This window comes from Gadus chalcogrammus, chromosome 20, assembly GCF_026213295.1.
Source record: "Gadus chalcogrammus isolate NIFS_2021 chromosome 20, NIFS_Gcha_1.0, whole genome shotgun sequence".
Classification (NCBI taxonomy): Eukaryota; Metazoa; Chordata; class Actinopteri; order Gadiformes; family Gadidae; genus Gadus; species Gadus chalcogrammus.
Genome location: NC_079431.1, coordinates 16,555,593 through 16,581,793, shown reverse-complemented (window position 1 = coordinate 16,581,793; position 26,201 = coordinate 16,555,593). Strand labels below are relative to the sequence as shown.

Sequence of the window (26,201 nt, the reverse complement as noted above, 5' to 3'; positions counted from 1 at the left end):
TCCACTGGACCACATCATGGAACAGGGCGGGGCTTCGGTAGGCGTTCGTTGGTGGTGGGGGTGCTTCTGAAAAAAGTGCAACACTTTTATCATGATGTCCTCTTGGAGGTCTGGAGGTAAAGCCTAACTTTCGTAGTTTCTCCTCTGGCTGTGGATAAGGGCCCATCTGCTGTGGAGATTACGCCATACTTTAGACGAGTGAAAGTTTCTTGATTTGTCCTTGACAATCTCTGTATTATTTTCCAACGAGTGAAATCGATTTTTAGATAATTACCTTTAAGGCTCCATTCAGGTAATTAAGTTGATTAATTTCTTTGATTTGTTGAGGGGTAACGTCTTTATAACGCCAGTATCCTTAACGTCTTCAGTCACTTGGCTTTTCTTTGTTCCAAGCAACCTTGATCCTTATCACAGTTAAAAACTGGTTGAAAACCAGAGGATTACCAGTTCTGAAAGGAGTTTGAATATCTAACAATTGAGAGAACACACTGTTTGTGGAAAACAAGATTTTGTGGAGACCCATTCCCAATCTTGTGAGAAGCCAGCCGTTGTGAAGATCCAAACTTGTTTAGACAAGCCTTTGAGAAGACCCCACTTTTGACGAAACCCAACGGTTAAGAAGATCTGGTCTTTGTGAAGACTCATTCTTTGGGAAAACAGCTTTTGGAACACGATATTTGTGCAGACCCAACGTTTGTGTAGACCCAGGCTCCGCAGAGCACAGGGGCCCAGGGCTGTGCAACGGCACCCAAGAGCCCGGAACCCTGGATGAACAGAGCGTCCGCCCGGAGCGGGGTGGAGCGGAGGAGGAGGAGGAGGCCCCATCCACGGAGATGACAGACCACCCAGCGACTGAGGACAAGGAAGACAACCACAAGGACCACCACCAGGACCACCACCAGGACCACCATCAAGACAACAACCAGGACCACCACCAGGACCAGCACGACGGGTATACCCCCAAGAAGCGGGGTGCTCAGGCCAAACACCACCAACCTCTGGAACACCAGTCCAGCGGTTTGATGACCCCCCGTCAGCAGCACGACCCGGCGCACCGTGGCTCGCTGTTCACTGCCGAGCACTTCGACTTTGAGGAGTTTGTTCTGGATTTCGACGACTATGACCTGCTGGAGTCCATCCACAGCCAGCTGGCGTCTCCTCTGGAGCCCATCCGTGAGTAGCGTTCTTCTGATAGTCACCGTGTCACCTTAGTCGGGCTCTCCTGGTCCCCGATGATGGCAGCAAGGAAGAATTTTTAAAATGTGGTTATGAGGTCAAACCAAAGCAAGACATGGGGATTTTGAAGGGACAGGAGTGTCTATTGACTGCTGGTTAGGGTGACTCCTAGCTGAAAGTTGGTGAAGGGTTAAAACCTTAATGTCCGCAGTCTATCTGAATTCATGATGCTGCCTAACTCCTACCTACTCCTTACTGACATGAATCCAAAAACAAAGGAATCACTTTTATGCTTGGGATGAAAGAGTCTGCTGAATGACTAAATATAAATAATTAAATCATATTATACATCAAATTAGACAATTTATTTTATATATGCAATTGGTGTTGTTTGAGGAAAAAGGGTTTCATTTTATAATTCCCTTCCTGTGATCCGTCCAAACTCTTGAACTGATATGAATAGCCATGCATCTGAAAGCCCCCATACTATGTTCTGAACTGGGCTAATGCCATAGCGATCGACCGCTGGGCCACTTGTTTCCATTGATCGCGTGACCGACTGCCAGACTAATTAACCATAATCTGGGGCTTGGCCGTGCCGTGGCCACAAGCAGTACAGAGCCGGCCCATGTTATTGAGTGCATTGACACAGAGCAGCCCCACTGCTGTGTTAGATCCGGTGGCTCCAATTTGGTGTTGGCGACCTGGCCACAGCTGGAGCGGAAACCCGGCTCATTGATAAACTATAGCTTTTTGCTCTCTTTTGTCCCGTCTGCCACGAGAATCTCTATGGGGTGTGTCCAAGTTATGTAATGAATTTGTAGGTATAGGCCTGTGCCATGAACGGGTCAACTGTTGCGTTATACTATGCTGCTTGTCAAACAGACACATATCTGTACCGGTACACACACACATCCACAGACCTTCTCAATCGCACACACCCACTCGCACACTCACACACGTACACACACACACACACACACAAACACTTGCCCCCCCCCCCCATGCACACACACACAGTTACCCCCCCCCCACACACACACACACACACTTAGACACACACACAAACTTAAACAGACACAAAGTGTCGCCAAGGCCTTATCTCCATCTTTATCCTATTTTTGAGTTTATATACATTAGAACATGGAACATGAACATAGTGTCATCTAAACCCATTGACCTTTTAATTTCCCCAGTTATGATGCTATATTTATACATTTAAAATTGCTTTAAACTTCCCACATTCCTCACTAGCCCCTTTCAGTAGGCCCTGGGGTTGTCCCCTTCCCTCTGGCTTTCCAGATATCTAAATTGTCCTTTTGAAGTCAGAGGAAACCGTGTCACGCCGTCTCCGTCCCCGGCAGTAAGCCATAGCGAGGTCTTCTGGTGAGACCTCTTCCTCCTGTCTCATTAGGTAATACACGGCTTGTGGGCGAAGGAGCATGCAAATTCAATTTCTCCCCCTGTGACCACAAATGTCTGCCGGTAATTCTTCATCTCTCTCCAATGATGACCTCTACCTTGGTTCCAATGGAAGACTGGGATTCTCGGTTAGCCATGTTGACATTTCCCCAAACTATTCAGGATTATAAATTCTTTCCGGATTTAAATTAACTTCATTATAAAGGAAGGAGAAATTGCTGACATTACACAAAAACGTAATATTCCAATTTGACTTACAAGTGTGACACTCTCTTAACTCTCACCTCTGGAAAGCTCAGCGAATGAGACTTAACATAAGAGAACATCTTCCACCAACCCCCACCCCCCCCCCCCCGGTTGTTGTTTGTATGCACAGGTCACAGATTCGAGGACAACCCCGGCGTGAGAAGACACCTGGTGAAGAAGTCGTCGCGATGCCAGCTGTCCCGGGCCAACAGCTCCGGGCCGCTGTCCAGCCTCAAGAAGAAGAAGAGGGCGGCGGACAAGAAGACCCACGAGGTGAGGGGTCCGCACTCACGGCTCAGACCCAACAGGGCTTTATTAACCCCGGGGGCACCGGTCATCCTTTGTTCAGCTCTCAATGGAAGATAATTAGAGGAATTGGGCTATCAATTAAACAGGACAGTATAGTACAACAATACAGTTAATAGGAATAAAAGTAGTCTGCCCGTTTTCCTCAACCGTCAAATTTTTTAGATTATCTTTTACTCTTATTCTCAAATTAATTTGAAACTCTATTGGATTATGGCATCAGGGTTTAAGGCTGTACGATTGTACTGATTCCACCCATGTCTGCCTTTTTGGTTAAAGGCGTAGACAAAAATGCTTTTATGTTGAAAGCTGTGGTAAATCAATCATCATATACACACAACTAATTGGCAGTTCTTTCTGTACTACTTTACAATATCAATAAGTGATTGGTATTGTCATCTCAAAATTCTTAAAAATCGATCTAATCAAATCTACAAGACAAATTTGTTGACATTGGGAAATCGGGATGTTTATTTCACCTTGCATTCTTTCAGGGCTAGGCTGTACAGATACTGTGTGTTCCTGCAGATTAAATTCAATTTTCGGTAAGACTTTGAACTAATCCTGTTTGAACTGCTGGATTCACTGAACAAGTGACTTACGCCAAGATAAATAACCAATGTTTCTTTTTATAGCTTTGAGTTTTATGGGAAGTGAATTTTACCATGACACCGTGTTTGGAAGTCGAACCTTTTCCTTTCCAAGTACCCAGTTGCTCTCTGAACTATATCCAAACTGCGGGTAATTCTATTAGTTGGACTATGTGTAGACTGTCTCTTTGAATTAGCGGTCCCCATCTGTTGGATTTTCCTCTGTCAGTTTGACCTCATGTTTGGGTAAACATAGAACTCCTCCGCAAGGTGTCTGTCCACAACCACAAATCTTCAGGAAATGTAAAACATCTTCCATGTTTTAACATTTGACTGTTGAGAAGGAAAAAACATATAGTAATAGTTGTACAGGCCCTGGGAACCTGCTTGTGAATTATTATCATTTGCTGTTTGGTAAACGCGTTCATCAAACTGACATTAACAACAGTGCACACACTTGGGTCGGCCACAGTTGGGATTAGAGCGGCCATATTGGAGCCATTTTCCTTTAGTTGAGGGGCCAACATCAGGTTCAGTGTCGTTAGGTTCATCATGTTCCCAGTACATCCAAGGAATGGAATCCTAGGGAATTTAATATACAGGTCTGATTGTTTGTCGTAAAAAGGCACTGCTCTGTTACGTGTTACCGTTATGTCTCTGCCCATAAATCCTTGAGACTGTATCAAAATGCAATTTGTCCATAAAAAGTCAATGCTTGTCTAGAGCATGTGTACCTGTGCAACCTCTTTAAGATTCAAGATAATTTATTGTCATTTCAGCCATATACACAGTATACAGTGAAATGAAATAGTGTTTCCCAACGACATAAGGTGCAACATAATAATAAATAATATAATAATAATATAATAGTAGTCTAATCTCCCCCCACAGCTCTGTCAGTATGGTCAAAAACACATCCACACCGAAACCTTAAGGTTTTCCTTTGAACATGTATAGTACCTTGTATAATATAATATCTTTTAGCGTCAACATTAATATTGTGGTGACCTAGAGGCACTTAAATAGACGACGTTTCAGACTTCTATATCTGGTCTTGGCTTTATTGATCAGCAACGGTTAACATGTATAATAGGGACTTTATGGGTTTTAGCTTTGTTATGGGTTTAATAAACCTAAATCGAAATCCTAAAATGGCAGATCATAGACCCATAGCAAGCTACATGCTGTTACCATTAGCGTGCGTCGCTCCGCAGGTGTTTGTGGAGCTGAACGAGCTGATCGTGGAGAAGGACCACGAGATGCGCTGGAAGGAGCGTGCCCGCTGGATCAAGTTTGAGGAGGACGTGGAGGAGGAGACGGAGCGCTGGGGGAAGCCCCATGTGGCCTCGCTCTCCTTCCGCAGCCTGCTGGAGCTCCGGCGCACCATCACCCACGGTACAGCGGAGCCACGCACACACAAACATCTTTATATATCTTCCATATTAATCACTACTTATTAAGATTTGCATACTATTTTCATAATACATAGCAGAATATCATTTGAAACTTACAAATGTTTGATGTTTGAAATTTAGCAGAAAGGAAATCTTCAAATGTTTTTCAAGTCTAAACTTATTTTCTTTAATGGATGACGGTTCCCCTGCACCTCCCTGACCTCGCATCAATCTCCACTCCACCTCTAACCCCCACCCTCCACGCCCCCTGTAGGAGCCATCCTGCTGGACCTGGAGCAGAACACCCTGCCAGGCATCGCCCACCTGGTGGTGGAGACCATGGTGATGTCGGACCAGATCCGGGCTGAGGATCGTTCGGGGGTCCTGAGGGCTCTGCTGCTCAAGCACAGGTCAGACATGAGAGGTGACCAGGGGGGATTGTTCTCACCCCAGACGGGGAACAGGGCTGTGACAGCCGCAGGTAGAGAGAGAAAAGAGAAGAGATTGAAAACAGTGACACAAAAACTAAAAACACAGAAAATATGTGTATAAACACAATAATAGTAGTAGGAGATTAAAAACAACATCAATAGATATTGATAATTACAATAAATATATAATATTTATTTTTTTATAGACAGGCAGTCCAGGCAGACAGGAAACTGGATTGAAAGGTTTCGCTCCCGGGTTAGCGCACATCAGCTAGGCTGAGCCACCGTCACCCCACCACTACCCCCGGAGGAACCTTAAAGTGCATTAACCCTTTCACCTTTTCGGCTAATTTACTCTTAAACCTGATGCGATATGATGTGATATGATGCGACCACGACCTCAGGTCCAATAAGCGCACCTTTCCAGGTCCGGGAAAGACATACCTCGATGGCGTTTGAATTTCCTGGAATACATATGAGACCAGAGAGGGAAACAAACTCAAAGCTTTGGCCCCAGGGCAACCTCTCCAACCCAAGCAGCGCGCGTTAACCTTCCCCGGCCTCCCAGCCCGCCACGCCTCATCGGAGACCTGTTTTTCCTCGTGCAAATCCTTCATCCTTCTTTTCATCCTCTCTCTCTCTCCTAACCCCATCGGGAGGGTCGTGTTTCCACCCTGGCTTTGAAACGCGGCAGGGAATGGCGTGTAAGTCAGGGCTCGTGGGCAGCAGGTCTCTGAACCCTTTATTGGAAGCGTTGGGTTGGCGGATGAGCCAGGATGAAGGGGGGGAGCGCGGACTGCGTATGTTGTGCTGGGCATTAGCGGGCTAAGAGCGTGGCGTAGGCCTTCTCTGCGGCCCGTGCAACACCAGATGTGGACGGTTTCCGCTGGCCCTTGAAAGCGCTGCTCGCCTGATGCCCAGGAAAAACAGAAGGAACAGATAATTTGAATAAAGAAGAAAAGATTCCTGGAATGTGCAGACGGCCATCTGGTCTCCCTAAGCCGCCGTTTTTTGTTGCGTGACATAAAGGACTTTCTCACCGTTTCTCGGTGAATTCATAATTAAAATATTTTAAAAGGTGTTCATATAAAATTGAACTTCTGCTGGTGATATATGTGCAGACATAAAGGTATTTTCAGTGTTTTAATGACTGAGAGCCGTTCACTCTCACCCGTAGCAAGAATCGGCCAATAGGGAGTAAAGCACAGTTATTTAGTTGAATAAGCACATGAGGGCACTGAAAACTACAGCAGATGACCATGAGTGAGGTCTGACCAGCGCTATAAGTAACCGTTTCTAAGACATGCATGAATCTGTTTTAAAACAGAAGGATATCGACCGATACCAATCCCCTTCCCCACAGACCAATTAACCACCTTATATATTTCCTTATGAATCATTTAATGGTGAAGCTCAAATGGAATAATGACCATCACATGTGGATGTATTCATATAGGAGGTGTACGCTTATTCATTGATTACTGTTTCCATGGAGGCACTCGGTCCACTGGCCCGGCACAGTGGGGTGCCAGAGGCGTTCCATCGATCAGTCAAAGGCACAGAGTGAGCGTGAACTACATTGCAGTCAGCTGTCAGATTGAATTACCGTGTAAGGGCTGAGCCAGGCCTAGTGTGTGTGAAGAACCCTGTAGGATCCACAGCTCTCCATTGTGCCGAGGAAGCCAAAGTTGAAACCTGTGGATTTATACAGGGAATGCAGTTTATCCTTCATAAGAGTATGAATATCTTATTACAACTGGCCTACAGGTGTTCGTGTCACCGGTTGTGAAGGTTATTTCTTTATTCATGTGTTCTTGACAATTTGTTCGTAGTGTAAAATAATTCTAGCTTCATATCTATTTAAAAGAAATCTAGAATAATCTTACCTGGATCGCTGCAAGGGGTATTCCTATGTGTTTAGCACACAGGCAACCTCTAGGAAATGCAATTATCTGTCTGTATGAACGCCTACACACAGCATTGACAGACACATGTCCTATATGGGATTTAAAAGATAATGAAACATATTGGAGAGCTCATGGTGTCCGTCTGTCTCGTGCAGTTCTCCTCAGCCAAAGTTCCCGTTTCCTCTCTCTGGACCCCTCTCTTTAAAGACACAATGGTACATTACGGTTTTCCACCAATAACAGAGTAATAGTGATGGACACTGCTCGCCAGTGCTAAAACTTTGTCTGTGTTACGGATGCAGTGATTGCTGCTGGTGCAACTAACATGGATTCATGTTTTATTGGAATGGCTTTGTGATATTTGACCTTTGGACGATGTGACACACTGACGTTTAACCCTTGTTCAACCCATTTAAACCAAAGAGCAGATCGATTAACTGGATGATGTCGTCTAAAAACTAAAACTTAAACTAAAACAACTCATTTATTCCTAAAAACATTCTGTTGCTTTTGTTACTAGCATGTGTCCTTGCGTAAAGCAACTGCATTGTTTGCCCAACTTCACGTTGAGCAACTTTAAGGTTGTTTAAGAGGAATTGCAGAACCTGAACTTCCCCTGCACCTCCATTGGGAATTTCTGAAACATGTGTGACGGAGAAAAAACAATTAGTGAACTTGTCAAAAAGACCCATTCTTCTGCCCAAAGTACTAGGAGTGATGTTGTTTTGACTTTTAGGAATTGAACAACGGACATGAGTGACACTGTTGTTAAAGATTTATCATAGAAAGAACATCTATTGTTCTTTATCGTTGTGCCATTGATACATGTTCCCACGTGTCAGGCTGCTAAACCTCCTCTCTGTGTCTCCTGACTGCCCCCCGTCTCCTCCAGCCACCCGAGTGACATGAAGCACCGCTTCCACCGCCTGCAGTCCACCAGCAGCCTCCACGGCAGCTTCAACCACCAAGCCAACCACCTGCACCCCACGCCCCCACCCGACACCAACCTGCCACCGCTGGCCGAGGACGGCGAGGAGCACCCAGACAAGGGGCCTGTGTACGACCCCAAGCAGGAGGTCTTCGTCAGCCTGTTTGTATGTTCAGAGGGTCCTTCTTTGTTTGTTCTCTTTTTTGTATTTTCTCGTACTTATTGTTGTCCCATATGACTCTCTGGTTTGGTTGCCTTTGAAGCTACTTCTTTTTTAAATGATGTGTATTATTATGTGTGATGTCTCACAATGGCATATGTTCATTAACTTATCCAATTTGTGGATGTTAACTTCAAATTAACTTGAACTTGAACCAATGAACTTCCGCTCTGTCCTTTTCCCTCTGTGCTTTTTGAAACGTTTTGTTCCGAGTGTCTCGGTTCTGCGAAGATACACTTGCACGTGCAGAGTCGTGGTGTGGTTTGAGTCCTGTGATTCCACTTTGATTGTACTTGTAAGCGTCCCACCCTGATGAGGTCATGGGCGGGTCTGTTTTAAGACCCTCCTCTCGCACATATGGCAGTTATTGCTCTTAGTCAGCCTGCAGGTGCTCCTAGTTAAACCCTCTTGATGCATTAGCTGCGAACACGTAAAGCTCCCCGCAGCTTCAACCGTTGGCAAACGCAAAACAGCCCATTCTGAGAAAAAAGAAACCATAAAACCCAACGCAAACTTTGGAAAAAGGGGGTTCATTGCCTATCATAGTGTAATGATAAAGTACGATTCTGATTTGGATATCCCTTTTAAAGAGATTGTTTTTGCTCCATTGTGATGACATATCGGGGTCTGCCAGAAACGTCCAGTCGTAAATCGTATTCACCCCCTCCTCCTCATCCTCATCCTTCTTCTTCTTCTTCTTCTTCTTCTTCTTCTTCTTCTTCTTCTTCTTCTTCTTCTTCTTCTTCTTCTTCTTCTTCTTCTTCTTCTTCTTCTTCTTCTTCTTCTTCTTCTTCTTCTTCTTCTTCTTCTTCTTCTTCTTCTTCTTCTTCTTCTTCTTCTTCTTCTTCTTCTTCTTCTTCCCAGAAATCGCTCCACCCGGTGCCCCCCGAGGGCCACCCTGCTGCGGCCCGCTCCATGAAGCTCCTCGCTAAGATCCCTAAAGATGCAGAGGCCGTCATCGTTCTCTGTGGTGGGTGTAACAACAAAACACAACACAACATTAACACAGATAGGAATGTACTGAGTTTAGTGTTCTTCTTGGGATACCACACTGCTTTCTAACTGTTTTCTCCGCACTAAGAACAACCACAAAGCTAAAGTAGGTTGGGCACTTCGCTTGTATCCTTCACAATCTTTTGAAGTTTGCCCTCTGAGTGAATTTTGACTATTTGTGTAGTTTTGTGTATTAGTGGCTAATACACATGTAGTGTATAAGTCCTATATGTAGCATAGTTAGCTCCTGCTCCTTCATGACTGTGTTCACTGTAAATCGCTTTTGATAAAAACATCTGTTAGATTTAAAAGGAGTGAGATATTTATGACTAATCTCAATTATGTTAACATTCGGATTCTGTGTTTTTTATTGAAGTTCTAATGCGCATATCATGCACAGATATGTGTATTTGTGTTTTATTTTCTTATGCAAAAATGTTTGTTGAATTATTGCTGCGCTGTACTTCTGCTACTCTGTGAGATTGACCTTACTCATCCGGGATACATGGTGTTAAACATAGTCCATAATCTTGAATGGTAAAGCGGCACTCTTGACGGGCAGCTCTCTGGCCATGTCCCTAGGTTGCGTGGAGTTTCTGGAGCAGCCAGCTATGGCGTTCGTCAGGCTGAACGAGGCGGTGCTGCTGGAGTCGGTGCTGGAAGTCCCAGTCCCCGTACGGTTCCTCTTCGTCCTGCTGGGCCCAAGCCAGAATAACATGGACTACCATGAGATCGGGCGCTCCTTTTCCACACTCATGTCTGACCAGGTACAGCATCAAAGGCCGTTGTCCATGGTACTGATCTCCTTCCCCCTTGTGGAGGGTCTTTGGCGTTTATGCCCTCCAATGTCATATTTTATTAAAAAAAAATCTAGATTGATTTTGGATGGAAATGAGATATCTCTATGCTTTCTAAGTTGAAGGAAATGCTTTGTAACAATGATGTACAGGGATCCAACAAAACAACCACACAGTATCACTTTGTTAACTTTGATCCCGCTCCTGGTCCCGCCTCCACCCAGAACTTCCACGAGGTGGCCTACTTTGCCGACGACCGGCAGGATCTTCTGAACGGGATTAACGAGTTCCTGGACTGCAGCATTGTGCTCCCGCCGTCGGACGTGGCGGGGAAAGACCTCCTGAAGACGGTCGCCGGCTTCCAGAAGGAGATGATGCGCAAGAGAAAGGAGCGGGTGCTGAAGAAGCAGCAGTCCTTCTGCCTGGGACCAGAGCAGGTCCACAAAGGTACCTCATCCAGTCCTTCTCCCAGGGGCTGGAGCAGGCCCTTCTCCCTGGGGTTGGACCAGGTTCAAATAGGTTCCTCATCCTTCTCTCAGAGGGTGGAGCAGGTCCACAAAGAAACCACATCATATCCCCCTGGGATATGGACAAAATAAAGTGTGTGCTTTATTTTTTATGCATACCACAGAAACCAATTTTGGAGACTTGATCTTGTTCCAAAACATCTATCATTATACCACAGTATTATTAAATACTCGATCCTGGTCATTAACGCTCCAAGAGTGTACATTGTTTTAAATAATGGGACCTTGCCTCTTAAGAGTTCAAAATAAATTGGTCATACATGACTATTGACCAGATGGGTCCTTGACAACGCAACAACAAAATGCTCAAGCGCCATGGGAGAATATTTTAATTTCAGCTGATTAAGTCGATCATAAAACCTTCTGCGGTGGTAAGCAATCCCACCTAAGCTGCATCACCACCCGCGTCATACTTAATGTACCTAATGTCCTGGCCCCCCCTGTTGTGCTTTATCCCTTCCATATGCAGTGTCTTTATGACCTTACTGACTCATTAGGACAGCTTGCACGTTGGAGATACTGTGTTGTTTGTAAGTTTGAGAATCATTTCGACAATTTGGGCTACTTCTTCCAGATGATGAGGTTGGTGCTCTGCAAGCATCCTGGATGATGTGATCAGCTATGATCCATCTTGTTCTAACTGCATGGCAGATATTCACTGCAAACTACTGTGAACAGGAAAAGAGCATTTCTGCTTTCGGTTGTTTCATTGGGGATGATACAAAATCGAAATGTATTGTATAATCCATCTTCTTGAAATATCTATGTTTCAGTAGCTCATATACATATTTCAGTGGCTCATGTACATATATTAGTAACTCATGTACATGTTTCAGTAGCTAATTTACATATTTGATTAGCTCATGTACATATATCAGCAGCTCAAGCATATATTTCATCAGCTTTACCATGTGTTTAGGGGGCCGGGTGGTCGTCTGATCTAGTCTTGTGTTTGACTCCCAGTCGACAGGTTCTTGGTTTGAACCGCAATGTTCACAGACAGTGAGCAAGATCAATTAATCTTACCTGCCCCTTAGTGACATATACAAAATGATAAGTCCCTCCGTATTGATCATGTGTTTCTGTATTAATTCACTGTAAGGCGCTTTGGGTACCTGTATTTAAAGAGTCCCTTCGTATTGATCATGTGTTTCTGTAATAATTCACTGTATGGCGCTTTGGGTTCCAGTATTCAAAGTTTTCCCTTCGTATTGATCACGTATTTCAGTAATTATTCAAGATCGAGTTGCTTTGGGTACCTGTATTTAAAGAGTCCCTATGTATTGATCATGTGCTTCAGTAATAATTCATTGTAAGGGGCTTTGGGTACCTGTATTTAAATTGCCCCTTCGTATTGATCATGTGTCCAGGTAAGGTGCTTTGGGTGCCTGTATTCAAAGAGTCCCTGTGTATAGACTGCGTATATCAGTGGACATTCTCGTCACTTGCCCCGCAGAAGCAACTCAGGAGGACCAGGAGGAGGCGGACCAGGAGGTGGACCCCCTGAAGCGCTCGGGGGTCCCGTTCGGTGGGCTGATCCACGACATCCGGCGGCGCTACCCGCGCTATGTCAGCGACCTCCGCGACGCGCTGGACATCCAGTGTTTGGCCGCCGTCATCTTCATCTACTTCGCCGCGCTGTCACCCACCATTACCTTCGGAGGGCTGCTCGGTACGTTCTGCGCACTCCTGCAGTGGAAACACACTGTGTTCATTATGTCGGTGGTTCTTAGACTGTTTGATGTCCCTTTAAGATGTTTTAATCTGCCAAGTGCCCCTTGGTGCAAACATGAACATTAAACGGATTGGTTTAACCAACATCGGTCTTAATTCACTGTAAGATAATGCTTCAGCTTGGCATCTTTTAAATACACACGTTTTAAATATTCCTTCTTTGGTTTCTGTGTCCTCTTTACACAGGAGAGAAAACGGAGGGCATGATGGGAGTGTCGGAGCTCATCGTTTCCACGGCAACCCTGGGCGTTGTCTTCTCCCTGCTGGGGGGTCAGCCACTGCTCATCATCGGCTTCTCTGGCCCCCTGTTGGTGTTTGAAGAAGCCTTTTATAAGGTGATGAAAACACTACCTCTCCTGCACCAAACCACCACCACCACCACGCCTTCAAACAGCTCAGCCTCAAAGGTCGCTCTTGTAGACTCAAGCACTTTATTGAATATAGCATAAAGAAGAAAGAAAGTACCAACACAAATGTACCAAAAATACACTAAAAGACTAAATAAAATCAACCTCCACGACCAACATCCACATAAAGATACTTTCAATAGTTTCCCATCTGGCCTTGATGAGATATTTTCACCAGATAAGTATTTTCCTTTTCCTCATATATTCCAATATAACGCCTACCGTCACTCCCAACAGGTGACATTAAGCGAAAGACCAACAAGCTGGTGAATTATGAATGGTTAAAGTCTAAACCATGCATATTTACAATATTTCCTTACGTCATTTTGTTCCCCTCATATATTGCAATCAACCATCACTACCAATGCAAAACCGCTCATTAGCTCCCGCAGATGTTTTGATGAAACCGTTTCCCTTGTGCGCGTTTCCCGGTTCCCAGTTCTGCCAGGCCCATGACTTTGAGTACCTGACGGGCCGGGTGTGGATCGGCTTCTGGCTGGTGTTCATCGTGCTGGTCATGGTGGCGGCTGAAGGCAGCTTCCTGGTGCGCTACATCTCGCCCTTCACCCAGGAGATCTTCGCCTTCCTCATCTCCCTCATCTTCATCTACGAGACCTTCTCCAAGCTCATCAAGGTAACCACTGCCAGTGGGGTAGTAGAGAGGGCTCTCAACCAGAAAGCTACTGGCGTGATTCCCTTATCGTCCTAGCCAAGTGTCGAGGTGTACCGGAGCAAGGCACCTAAGTGCTCCCATTGAGCTGGCTGTTGTCCTGCGTGGTTGACCTTGCCATCAGCGCACGAATGTGTGCGTATGGCTGCAACATTGAATTTGAGGCAATAAACTGTACAGCGCTTTGAGAGACCACAGTTCTGAAAAGCGATACATAAATGCAGTTTGTTTAGTGTTTGCAATCTAGTTATTTAGCAGATGCTTTTATAAATGCTAATCAATTTTGACACATTATGATCATTAATCAGCAGGTAGGGGTTGGGGCATATTAGCTCAAGCATGCCGACAGATAGACTGGAGACCTCAGCGTTTTAACACAGAACCTTTCAAATGTGAAGTAAGACCACCCTAGCCTCTGTACATTAACTGGTCAAAGCTAAAGTAATCCTGATAAGCAATTTGACCGCTTTGAGCTGTTTGAATACTCAATATCAGATGATGTAGTCATTGTACCTATTAACCATATCAGACACCATAACATATAAGTAAGTTATAAATTGAGTTCATCTTAAGTTCCATTTTGGGATGAATAGTGTTATAAAGCAACGATCCATCCTTCTACTGTTTCTATCGCGTCATTAGTATTATCCAATCGTTCTAACCCTGTTATTGTCTCGCCAGGTGTTCCAGGAGCACCCCTTGATGGAGACCTATCCTGCCTCCCACTCCCATACGGGCCCTTGGATCGGCATCAAAGTGGGCCACCCTTCAGAGGGTCACGAGGACGAGGCCATGGTCCTGAACCAGCCCAACACGGCCCTGCTGTCCCTGGTCCTCATGATGGGAACCTTCTTTGTCGCCTTCTTCCTGAGGAAGTTCCGCAACAGCCGCTTCCTGGGTGGGAAGGTGCGGAACTCTCCTCCCCCGTCAGATCCCGACGGTCCATGTTCCTGTTGAATGTAGAGCTGAAAAGTTCAAAGCATGCTTTGAATTTCATGGATTTTCCCTTATATTCGTTCGAAGCATAAGGATACATGAAGCAGCATCTATCATGACGCTGTTGTTTATGTATCTTTGTTCTTATCCTCTACAGGCCAGGAGGATCATCGGTGACTTTGGGATCCCCATCTCCATTTTATTATCTGTTCTTTTGGATTACTCCATTTCCGACACATACACACAGGTATTCATACGATAACGACTTTTGAAAGGACAATAAGTAAAAGGCAATACAAGAAATAGAAGGCAAAAGGTAACACATAATATGTGCTGTACTCACCCCGGGGGTCTTTTTATCTTCGTGCAGAAGCTCAACGTGCCATCGGGGTTCTCTGTGACGTCCCCGGACAAGCGGGGCTGGTTCATCAGTCCGTTCGGGGACAAGAAGCCCTTCCCCCCCTGGATGATGGCCGCCTCCATCGTCCCCGCCCTGCTCGTCTTCATCCTTATTTTCATGGAAACCCAGATCACCTCGTATGTTCCCCCCACACACACAGTACGAGTTCTCAATCTGTGGACCGCGGGCTGTGAGCGATCCCCACTATTAGGGGACCCAGTGGGTGGCAGCTAGTCACTTTTTAGCTGTTTAATCACGTTTCATATTTTGAGCAAACATTTATGGATTGGGATGCAAACAGTACTCCGTGCCTTGTCTCTTTTGACATGCTCATATTTTACTGCACAACACTATTGTGTTGGTACAGGACCATAAGTACCTTGAGCTAAGTACCTCTCATGAAACCAATATGGTCCGAAATGGTGTTAGAACGAAGGCAGCAATCATAGAAAAGTAGATGCTGAACATTCCTAGTTGTCATTTCAAATATCAGTTGGTAGAGTTCCTCTTTACAATTGCAGGTATGGTTGTATTGTTTATTTAGGGGTAGTTAGCCTAGCTGTATGCATGATACCGTTATTTAGTGTCATCTAAAAGGGTAAATACAGTTAAATAGGGTTGTTTAGAAATGTAATATTATATATAATAAGTATACCAGTTAAAAACATTGGTTTACTTGGGAAATACGTCACTCAAATTTTCCACACCATTCTATTCTGCATGTTTCTAGGGTTGTTTTGTTACATTTGGCTTTTTTTTAAAAGGCAGTAAAACTAAACCTAAAATGGGGGGGGCAGAGGGGTTAACCACATAATTGACTGCCACTGATGTCATGCAATTAGTCCCAGCCAGTGGGTCCATCTGGGGTTAGGCTAAGGCTAACCCTTTCTAACCCTGCTATCATTTCACTTCATTAATCACCGCAGCAGGACGGCCGCTAACCAAGCTAACGAGACACAATGCAGACTCCGTACCTGGCCTCTCAATATTTCCTATTAGGACACACATGTTCATACGTTTCTTTCTCTGTTGATGCTGCTGATACCGCCAGTTAATGCTTTCAATAGAGATGTTATAAAGTCGTAAAATAGTTTAGTTGGGTTTAAACCCTAAATCTTTTTAAGATGGGGGTCAAACACTCTAACCCCTACTAGACTATCCCATGCCCTTCCCATCTAATATAATCTTAAAACTAGGTTTGCACAAATACCATGTTTTCATAACCGTTACCCATTCTGATTACAGACAGTTCCATAATACGAAGTAACCATCCACAATAGCAGTGGTTCTCAAACTTATTTTTCTTTTGTTAAAAAGCTGAAAATTATGTAATCGATTTAGTAACATAAATTGATTGATGCATGCAATATGACAACATGAATTGTGGCCTGTACAATATTGTTTCATTATCAAGTCAACATCTTGACTTGTCAGATATGACTTGACAATTACTGTTTACAAATATATATACAGTATATAAATAGTTTTGAATTAGCATATTGACATAGCCCATTTTTTGGTCTAGTATCGGATCGGGGCATTCCTACTCGAAAAAGCCATCTCACCTGGTCTCACCTTACCCCCTCCTCTCCCCTCTCCCCCGGTCCCTCTTCTCCCTCTCATCCTCCCCCCTCCCCTCCCTCTCCTCCTCCCCAGGCTGATAGTGAGCAAGAAGGAGCGGCGTCTTGTGAAGGGCTCTGGCTTCCACCTGGACCTGTTGCTCATCGTGACGCTGGGCGCCTTCTGCCCCCTGCTGGGCCTGCCCTGGCTCACCGCCGCCACCGTCCGCTCGGTCACGCACGTCAACGCCCTCACGGTCATGAGCAAGGCCACGGCGCCCGGGGCCAAGCCCGTCATCCAGGAGGTCAAGGAGCAGAGGGTGACCGGGCTGGTGGTGGCTGTGCTCGTCGGTGAGGGAGTGAGAGAGTGTGGGAGTATGGGGGGGGGTCATCAGTGATGAATGTGTTCAGGGTTACAGAACGCTGGGTCAGTGTAGCAGACCTTTGACAGGCATCTGTGTCACTGGGTTGAACGGAAATAGGAATACATCTGCTTTTTAGACAGACGCTGAATTTTCAGTACAGTAGTATCTTAGGTTATGAAAGGGGTACTGTTTTTTTTTTTACTATATAGAAATGTTATTAACAGTAAAAACAATACTTTCCCCTCAACAATTCATAATTGTCCATGCATGAAAAGTCTAACTCTTTGTTCCCCATAACCCTGCACACAATCTTTCACTTACTGTATGCTCTTATTTTGAAGGGGATCACCTAAGGGGGATTAACCTTATTTGTACAATGAACAAATCCATCTCACATAGAAAATATGTTTCTTCCAGCGAGTTAGAGGAGGATATCAAACTGAAATCATCCTTTTACCAGATCACTATATTTCCAAAAGTGAAACATGTCTTTCGTTTATTATAGATCATTTTCTAAACCCATTGCATTTCGTCATGTTGAAGGCCCAATTATCCATGGTGAATAACAGTCCCGAAAGACAGTTTGGAAGCCTTGCCTTTGACTGAGGATCTGATTTATTGTAATTTACATCTGTACATTCTATGAATCACAGCCTATTGATGATCGAATTCAGCCCAGCCTGACAAACACAGAGAATTATTCACCAAGGAAACAGACTGAGGGATGTAAGGTCCATCCATACTGACACGCGATCACGCATCCAATGCATCATTGCAGCCCATTACGTCAACACAGACTGATGCAGTCCCGTGCATCTGTGCAGTCAAATGCATCAGGCAGTCCCATGCATCACTGTGATGCAGTCCCATGCTTCACTGCAGTCCCATGCATCACTGCAGTCCCATGCTTCACTGCAGTCCCAGGCATCGATGCATATCTCCTATTGTGATTCATATTAACACTGCACTCAGCAGTTGCTTTTTTATGTTGATTTGACTAATTGCTTCTTTCTCAGCCTTATTAATAAATCACTTTTGATTAAAGCACCTGCCAAATGACTCTATTTAAGGGTTTACCATTGACACACCCATCCCCTTCCAGGTATGTCCATCGTGATGACCGACGTGCTGCGGCTGATCCCATTGGCCGTGCTGTTTGGGATCTTTCTATACATGGGCGTGACCTCGCTGACGGGCATCCAGCTGTACGAGCGCATCACCCTGATGGTGACGCCCGCCAAGCACCATCCCGACCACCTCTACGTTACCAAGGTAACACACCCAAAAGGATGGGGGGTCGAGGTTGGAAGTGAAATCTCTGTTTTGTTGTGTTGAGATGAGTCCTGATCATGTTCATTTACAAGTGGTTGAGCGATGAATTCTATCATTTGAAAACATTCTTATAGGCATAGCTTTCGTCTGTTAGAACCCTAATTACACCATACGTTGTCAACCAATCCGTTGTGAATAAGTATCGTTACTAAGCTCCACTAGATGGAGCCCCATCCATGCAAAAGTTTCTGAACAGCCCAACAAAAGAGTACTTATGTATTATCTAAGCTTTTTGTGTGTGTGTGTGTGTGTGTGTGTGTGTGTGTGTGTGTGTGCGTGCGCGTGCGTGTGCGTGTGCGTGTGCGTATGCCTGCTTGTTTGTACACATTCATGCTTGTCCATGGATGTGTGTGTCTTTGTATCTGTGTGTGGGTATTCCTGCACATGTTTGTGTGGGTCTGCGTGCGCGGGCCCCGTGTGCGTATGATTCTGTGCGTACCCCCAATGTGTGTCCGGTGCTGTGCGTGCCCCCTCCGCCCCCCAGGTGAAGACGTGGCGTATGAACATGTTCACGCTCATCCAGCTGGCGTGCATCGTGAGCCTGTGGGTGGTGAAGTCCACGGAGGCGTCGCTGGCCTTCCCCTTCATCCTGATCATGACCGTCCCGCTGCGCCGCCTCGTCCTCTCCAGGATCTTCCAGGAGCGAGAGCTGCAGGCGGTAGGTCCCCATGCCGTCTACCCCTACACCCCACTGCCCCTGCCCCCAACGGGATTCTGGGAAATCGACCCCTCGACATTCGAGATCCAGAATCTGTGGCTGGTACACCCGTAGACATAAGCACCTACACATGCGTTTATGTATACGTCTAAATGCACAAAAACGCCTTTAAATGCACACACACACACACACACACACACACACACACACACACACACACACACACACACACACACACACACACACACACACACACACACACACACACACACACACACACACACACACACACACACACACAAACACACACATATGCAGTGACACACCAACACCGACACACACATACATATGCAGGCACACACAAACACTGACACCAACACATGCACACACATTCTTTCGCAAACCGGAGGCATCGCCCAGACTCGGGTTTCCCTTGCACATCTTCAATGAGATCCCAAATAAATCCAAAAGACATGCAGTGGCTTTAATCATTGCAACTTTGGTGTGTAATCTTCACCGTGCTGCTCCCTTCTTTATTCAATAGTTTGTGTTCCTCTCTTGTTCATCTGGGCTCCCCAGCTGTTTTTCCTTATGTGAACACAGAGCACGACCAGCTCTTTGAGTCTGCCAAGGCAGACAGTCCAACCAGTCGTTCCTCTGGCTTTCGAGATGCACACTGGGATAGGATTCACTCTGCCAAGGACCAACTCGCATACGGTTATCATTGTCATTTAACAGGCGTTATTTTATCTGAAACGACGTTTACAGTGGTGATCAAACCCAGAGCCATTCCGCAAGGAGCCCAAGGCCCTACTCTGTGCTACACCGGGGTTATATCACTACGATCAGAGAGGGGATGAATGACCTAAGTACTGCTGCTCCTGGCTAAACTACTTGTACGCCTACTCCATGATAGCGGGAGGATAGTATAGCGGCTAGGGTTTCAAACCGGCTACGGTGTTGGACCAATCTCCAATGTCCGAACCCTAACCTGTATACCAAGATGCCCCTAACCTCTACCTTGTCCTCTGTGACCCATGGACATAGGAGGGTCTGCATTGGCACCACCCCAACTGGGATTCAACCTCATAACATACCCCCCTTATCCTCTGTTCTCAGCTGGACTGCGACGAGGACACCCCAAACTTTGACGAAGACGGACGGGACGAGTACAACGAGATCCACATGCTGGTCTGAGATATGGACGCCCAGCCAGCCAGCAAGTCAGCTAGTCAGCCAGCCAGTCAGCCAGACATCCTGCGGGACCAACCCTTGAAAATCCCCTTCCATGGACCCACTACAGAGTGAAACCATCCAGAATGCACCCCCTGTCCGGCCGTTCCCTCTACACCCAACTCCCTGTAGTACTTTACATTTGAAAACATTGTACCTAAGGTGGCGCTGGTGGTGGGGTTGTTGTTGGCCGTGGTGCCATTGGTTGTGGTGGTGGTGTTGCCCTCTGTGAAGATCTCCAAGTCTCCGGAGAAGCTTCAGACGTTTCTCCAGCTTGAATGCGAGCGTGGACAGGGCATATGGTGTCACTTTAAAGTCAGTACCGTTCCTATCCCCATAACCCCTTCCTTCCTTCCCCCATCTCCCTTTGAATATGATGCAGGTTTCTGGGCTTAAAGTGCAATGCAGACGACTTTGAGATCGGAAGTCAATTCAATTGTTCAAACAATTGGTGGATCATTGTATCGTCTTTTTTAAAATGTTGTTCATGTTTTGTCTGAATATGTAAGCCAAGTGGATGAAAGGCAATATAGCGTAGATCGTGATGGCTACTAAGATGAAGATCACCATTATTCAAGTCCGATCTTTCATCCACACAGGGAGTGAGTGGAGTTTACACTAAGTCCCACTGCCTATGTTAATTTAGTTACCATGTCCCTTAATGCTAGTTCAACTGCCTGTGTGCTTTGGTGCTGTACAAGCAAGTGAAGTGTCCCCTCCCACTCTCCGTACTAGACAAATCTGAGTCCTGAGCACATTATGATGGTGTCCACCATGGCAGTCGAAACCCCTGTGTGAGGACTCCCGTCATAAATATGTCCCCCATTTTAAAAAGTTAAAAACACCATGGTTAGGGATGTTCCCAACACAATAGTGCACCACATCCCCCCTCAACCCCTTGATTCTACTGTAGGTGTACATCAAAATGAGCTGAAATATAGCCTCAAACCTTATTTTTCTACTTATGTGTACTTTAGTTTGATGTGGTTATTTTGTAAATGTAGGTAGTTTAGTGTACCAATGACAAATGTTGACGTTTAATTTCTAGAGAATCACTACGAATACCTTGTGTAAATGTGTATAGGTGTGTGTGAGTGTGCGTGTGTGAGTGTGTGGGAGGGTGGGTGGGGCTAATTTAGCTACATCTGTCAGTGTCATTCACACTTTCACCTTTTGTCCTGACTCCAAAAAGCGAATTGCGTGATTCTCGTTATTTCTGGCTTCAATAGGAACAGAAACACACACCCACACGATCGGTGAGAACATGATAAAAAAAACAGCCAAGACGGAAGATTGTACAACAGGGTGAGTGGCAGTTTGGAAGAATAAGGATCAGCTCAAGTTGAAAGAACTCTCGGCTGTATAAGTGTCAGTACTTGTTCGTACAATGACTTCACGAACTAATACAATTTACATGTTATTATTTACATAAGTGTACTCTATTGTGTTGCTATTGTTTTTGAAGGAATCTGTTCAGCGTGGTGTGTGTGTTTAGCTACACAATCTACTATTGTCTTGAGTCGTTAGTAGAATATACTATTATCATAGTACTTTGAAACTAACTAGCAAAACTAACTTGACCTTTCGTTTGCCCCTTTGTAAGCAGTCCGACCTCAACAGTTGGCTGGGATTCACCAGTTGTTATGTCAGGAGTTTGGCTGTTTGTTACGTTGCTATAGAAACTGTTTTCCTTTTAGAGGATTGAAAGCCACAGGACAAGTTAGGAAGAGGATGGGACTCACACCTTAATAAAAACAATCTTCTTTCTAATATTAAACTAACATTTTGAATGCAGACTGAAAGCACTGGCCTAGTGGAGTCTTTGTATCTCAATGAACCAGATTACGGTTCAAGTTATTGATGGACACATATATTTTGAACATAGAGACAGGCAATTTGGCATGAACAAAAGAACAACATTTGTCTATCTTTTTCCTCTGAGAAGATCCATCTGGTTCTATTTCTACAGTTGGTTTGTCTTAGATACGGCCGTGCAAACAGACCGCGAGGAAAAACACTGCGATGCAGATTGATCAAGTAGCATGTGCCGCTGTCAGGTCACCAGTCCACTTCTTTTCAAGACTTTTATTTTGAACGGTCTTCCAGCGCTCCATAACCAAAGCTCCATCATTGTTTCTCCGCTCTATCAGCAAATAATTCCACGTAGACATTGCCATTAATTTTGCTAGTCCACACGTTGAGAGGTATTGAAGGAGTGTGAGAGACCTAGGGATTTAAAGCACAAGGGCTGGGTCGTTTAAAGTGCGTATTTCGTTTGTTTCGTTGACGCCACCGGGAAGCCCATGCTATTTGGGTTTAGATGGCTGTGCCCTAAATTCAAAACAATGCAGGATTTCGGTCTCAGGGGAATCTGACCTCCGATCTGTAAACATGTCTCTATAAACTTGCGTTGTTTCTATCTCTATCCGTTTTGTGTAAATAACGTGGGTACGGGATTTCAGTGGTTGGACCAATAGGAAACAGACATAAAACACCCTTCCCTGTGGAGGGAAGATAATTAACAATGGCATTTGGTTAATGTAAGAAAGACAACGATATTGTGTATGATACACTGAAAAAGCCTTGCTGTGCCAAATATTATTGCATAAAAATGCACATTGAGCCGATACCATTGTCCAATTTCTACAAACTCACTTTAACTCATCTATGAGTTACTTACTTTATTTGTTAGATTTGACCCTATCCTGTGTTTGTCCCAGTGTCTTTGGGGGGATTTAGCCCAGCTGGGATCGGGACGGGATGGTCAGATGGACAATGGATGGCAACGTTTGTTCTCACCACATTCATGTGATATTGAATGTAGTGGTACGGAGGGTGTCAGGGTTGATGCTCTGTTGTTTTTCATTCTTGCCTCCCCCCCTGCCCTCATAACAAGACAGGCCAAGTTTGTGCCATGTATTCGCCAACAAAATTCCCCTTTCCCTACTTCTGCTCCAACTCAATACGGGTCATTTTAGTCCACCGCTAAATTCTGGCTGAACTCGTAACCGTCGTGGTGGGGGGGTGCTACAATAACTGTCAACCCGTTTATTGATGTATTTACTTATTTATTAATTTAATGCGCTGTTCTGCTCGCGCAGCAGAGTTCGGGAGGCCAGCCGTCCAAACCGCGCAAAGTTCTGAAGTTCCGTCTTTGTTGTGTGAGAACACAGAGTAAGTGTGCACGAGAGACGCCAGGCCCACGTGCACTTTGTTATTTCAGGAAACTCTTTGGAAGTAGTGCTTCTACACCGGTGTATAGTCTCAATATAGTTTGTGTGTGTGTGTGTGTGTGTGTGTGTGTGTGTGTGTGTGTGTGTGAGAAGCTAGGCTAAGAATATTGTTAGGGGTCGAAAGTAAAATCAGTGTTTCAAATCTTTGATAGAGGGAGTTAGAGAAGGGGTGGGTGGGTGTGTGTGGGGGGGGGGGGGGGGGGACCGGAAAGGTGGTTATTATTAAAGATAATAAAAAGTTAGAGAGCAGCCACTCTGGTGGTTTCAAATAGGAGATGAAAAGGAAAAGTACATTCATTCCCTTCTTTCCTTTTTTTCTTTCTGTTTCAAAGTCCCACTACATGAGTCGGTGTGAGTAGTGCAGGGCCGCTCGCTGCCTCATACCACCATGCTAGCCGGGTCAGACCACCCAGCCCAAAGAGCAGTACGCTTTATTCCTGTTATTCCTAGACCTCCGATACCTCCACCTTATTGGGGTGGATACCTGGCTTCGGGCCCACCCTGGATGTCGACAATTCGGAGCAATCTGTAATTATGTTTGATCTCATATTTAAAAAATAATATTAAGTAGACAATCAGCTATGTATGCAAGTAGACTAGTTTAATCATGTGTGGTCACAACGTTAGCTTTTTAATAGAAGTAAGCCGTGTTTAGTACTAGCTCGGCAGGACGATAGAATGTTCCGGAGTTTGAATGCCGTATTTTTTGGAGAGTTTTGTATATGTTGAGCCATTCATGGCTGTCGAACACTTCAAGGGTTGAAAACACATTTTACATGTTTTTGAACTAGAGTACTCAAACACACTCAATACATAAGTGTAGTCTTTAACATATTTTGGAGGTAAATTCCCTTATTGTTGTTGAATGAATGCATTCAGCGGGGTGTTTGTGAGCCATGGCTATGTTTATCCCTTGCATACTTTAACTGCCTGGTTGAATAGTACCTTTTTCTTTTCAAAGGAACGATGTCGTTTGGAAGCTTGAGAGTATCATTACGTTTTTTTTAGGTATATGCAACTGCATAGCTCAGAGGTATGAACAAAATCATTCTCTTCATGTTTGATTCCATGATCCATCACGAGATAATTTGGTATTTGTTACAATTGTTGTTGCCAGACCATGTATTTAACCACTGAAATAGCAGGTTGTCAAAGCACTGTAAAATGAAAGTATTTTTTTCTTTCTTTCTGAAATAAATATTTATTATGCGTTTCAAAGGGATTCTTCATGCTTCATTTACATACAACTTGTCGAAAATAAAATACAATGCAAATATGCCTGATTGAATGTTATTTTTATCTATATATAAAAATAACATTTAATCAGGCATATTTGCATTGTATTTTATATGAGTGTGTGTGTGTGTGTGTATGTATGTTTATATATATATATATATATATATATTTACACAATGTATATATATATTGAAAGACATGTGGTTGGTTACTTGTTGCTGTCCACTCACATACATGGCTATGGTTTGAAGACGGCAAAGTATATTTTGCCGTCATGGACACACAACCACACACACATGCACGTGTGTGTGTGTGCGCGTGCGTGCGTGTGCCTGCCTGTCCCACGTTCATGCATTTGTGCACATATATTAATCATAATATAATACATTTATGTAGCACCTTTGAATAATCCTAAGGCACTTTGCAAGTGATGACTGTAAACCAGTGTGCCTGTGAGTGTCTGTGTTCACTTGCATACATCATAATACATTGTATATGCCCATTTGCACAAAAAAAAGACACCCACACACACACATCTAAACTAAGTGTGTGTCCCATGCCTCAGAGCCCCAGGGTGCCGGGCATCTCCTTGTGGAAGGTGGTAAGGGGGAGGCAGAGCAGGGGCAGGAGCAGGGTGAAGATGATCCCCGGGGAGATGAGCAGGACCATGATGGTGAGGGGGGGGTCTTTGAGGGGCACTGGAGGCCCGCACTTGGAGAAGAACTTGTCGTGGATGTCCAGGTAGATGCCCTCTGCCACGTAGCGCCAGTTGTTACACAGGGTCCTTTTGCTCCAGCCATTGATGCACTCCCTCAAAGTGTTATAGATCCTGTAGGTGAGGAAGAGGAGGGTGAGAAAGAGAGAGATGAGACAACCATTTTACAATCTCTTCAAAGGGAAATAACGCTAAGTGTGACTCAAACCCAAAAAGCTTTGGGATGCTTCTGGTAGGAATGTGTAGGCCTACATCTGCATGAAGTTTGTTTGAATCTGCTGTTCAGCTCCCCTCGGCCGAACCTCGGGCGCGGAGTCCAACGGAGAAGCCATCTGTAGCCCCAGTCCCACCACTGCCCCGTGACTGGGCTACTGTTACCTCTGTCTGCCCCGGTGCCCCCCACCGACTCTGATCTCAATCCAACAACCAGAACAGATGCTGCTACACCACTCCCCCCCCCCCCCCTCAAGTCCCATGCCGCACAAACAGATCTGTACAGTTCACCAGAGTGCGTATTATCTGCATACGCAGGTTTATGTGGGGGCGCCCTGGCCCGTCTACTCGGATTCAGCTATGGACGGAGCTTACTTCAGATATACTGTAGGTGGGAGGCTACGCTTGTTTCCTTTTGAAGACCCCAAAAAAGCCCTACTCATTCACATGGCTTGCTCAGGCTCGAGTTATATAAATACTTAAGGCTGATGGAGTGTCCCGGCTGAGAACACTAATTAAAGTCACGTCGGGGCGTTAAATGAAGCCATTGCTCACCCTTTAGGGCGTCGACCC

At 45.1% G+C, this 26,201-nt stretch overlaps 1 protein-coding gene across 1 annotated transcript in view; it reads left to right on the top strand.

Moving 5' to 3' along the window:
* slc4a3 (solute carrier family 4 member 3) overlaps window positions 1-21,337 on the top strand; it is a 40,368-nt gene extending 19,031 nt beyond the window's left edge. Inside the window, exons 6-23 of the mRNA XM_056579629.1 lie at window positions 2,975-3,117; window positions 4,955-5,135; window positions 5,409-5,544; window positions 7,628-7,687; window positions 8,365-8,566; window positions 9,485-9,590; window positions 10,196-10,380; window positions 10,635-10,857; window positions 12,394-12,609; window positions 12,858-13,006; window positions 13,518-13,712; window positions 14,430-14,654; window positions 14,842-14,931; window positions 15,055-15,221; window positions 16,741-16,994; window positions 18,111-18,280; window positions 18,825-18,998; window positions 20,118-21,337. Of these exons, the coding sequence (XP_056435604.1) occupies window positions 2,975-3,117; window positions 4,955-5,135; window positions 5,409-5,544; window positions 7,628-7,687; window positions 8,365-8,566; window positions 9,485-9,590; window positions 10,196-10,380; window positions 10,635-10,857; window positions 12,394-12,609; window positions 12,858-13,006; window positions 13,518-13,712; window positions 14,430-14,654; window positions 14,842-14,931; window positions 15,055-15,221; window positions 16,741-16,994; window positions 18,111-18,280; window positions 18,825-18,998; window positions 20,118-20,195 (2,954 nt within the window). The 3' untranslated portion in view covers window positions 20,196-21,337. The remainder of the gene's footprint in view (window positions 1-2,974; window positions 3,118-4,954; window positions 5,136-5,408; window positions 5,545-7,627; window positions 7,688-8,364; window positions 8,567-9,484; window positions 9,591-10,195; window positions 10,381-10,634; window positions 10,858-12,393; window positions 12,610-12,857; window positions 13,007-13,517; window positions 13,713-14,429; window positions 14,655-14,841; window positions 14,932-15,054; window positions 15,222-16,740; window positions 16,995-18,110; window positions 18,281-18,824; window positions 18,999-20,117) is intronic.
* The last annotated feature ends 4,864 nt before the right edge of the window (window positions 21,338-26,201 follow it).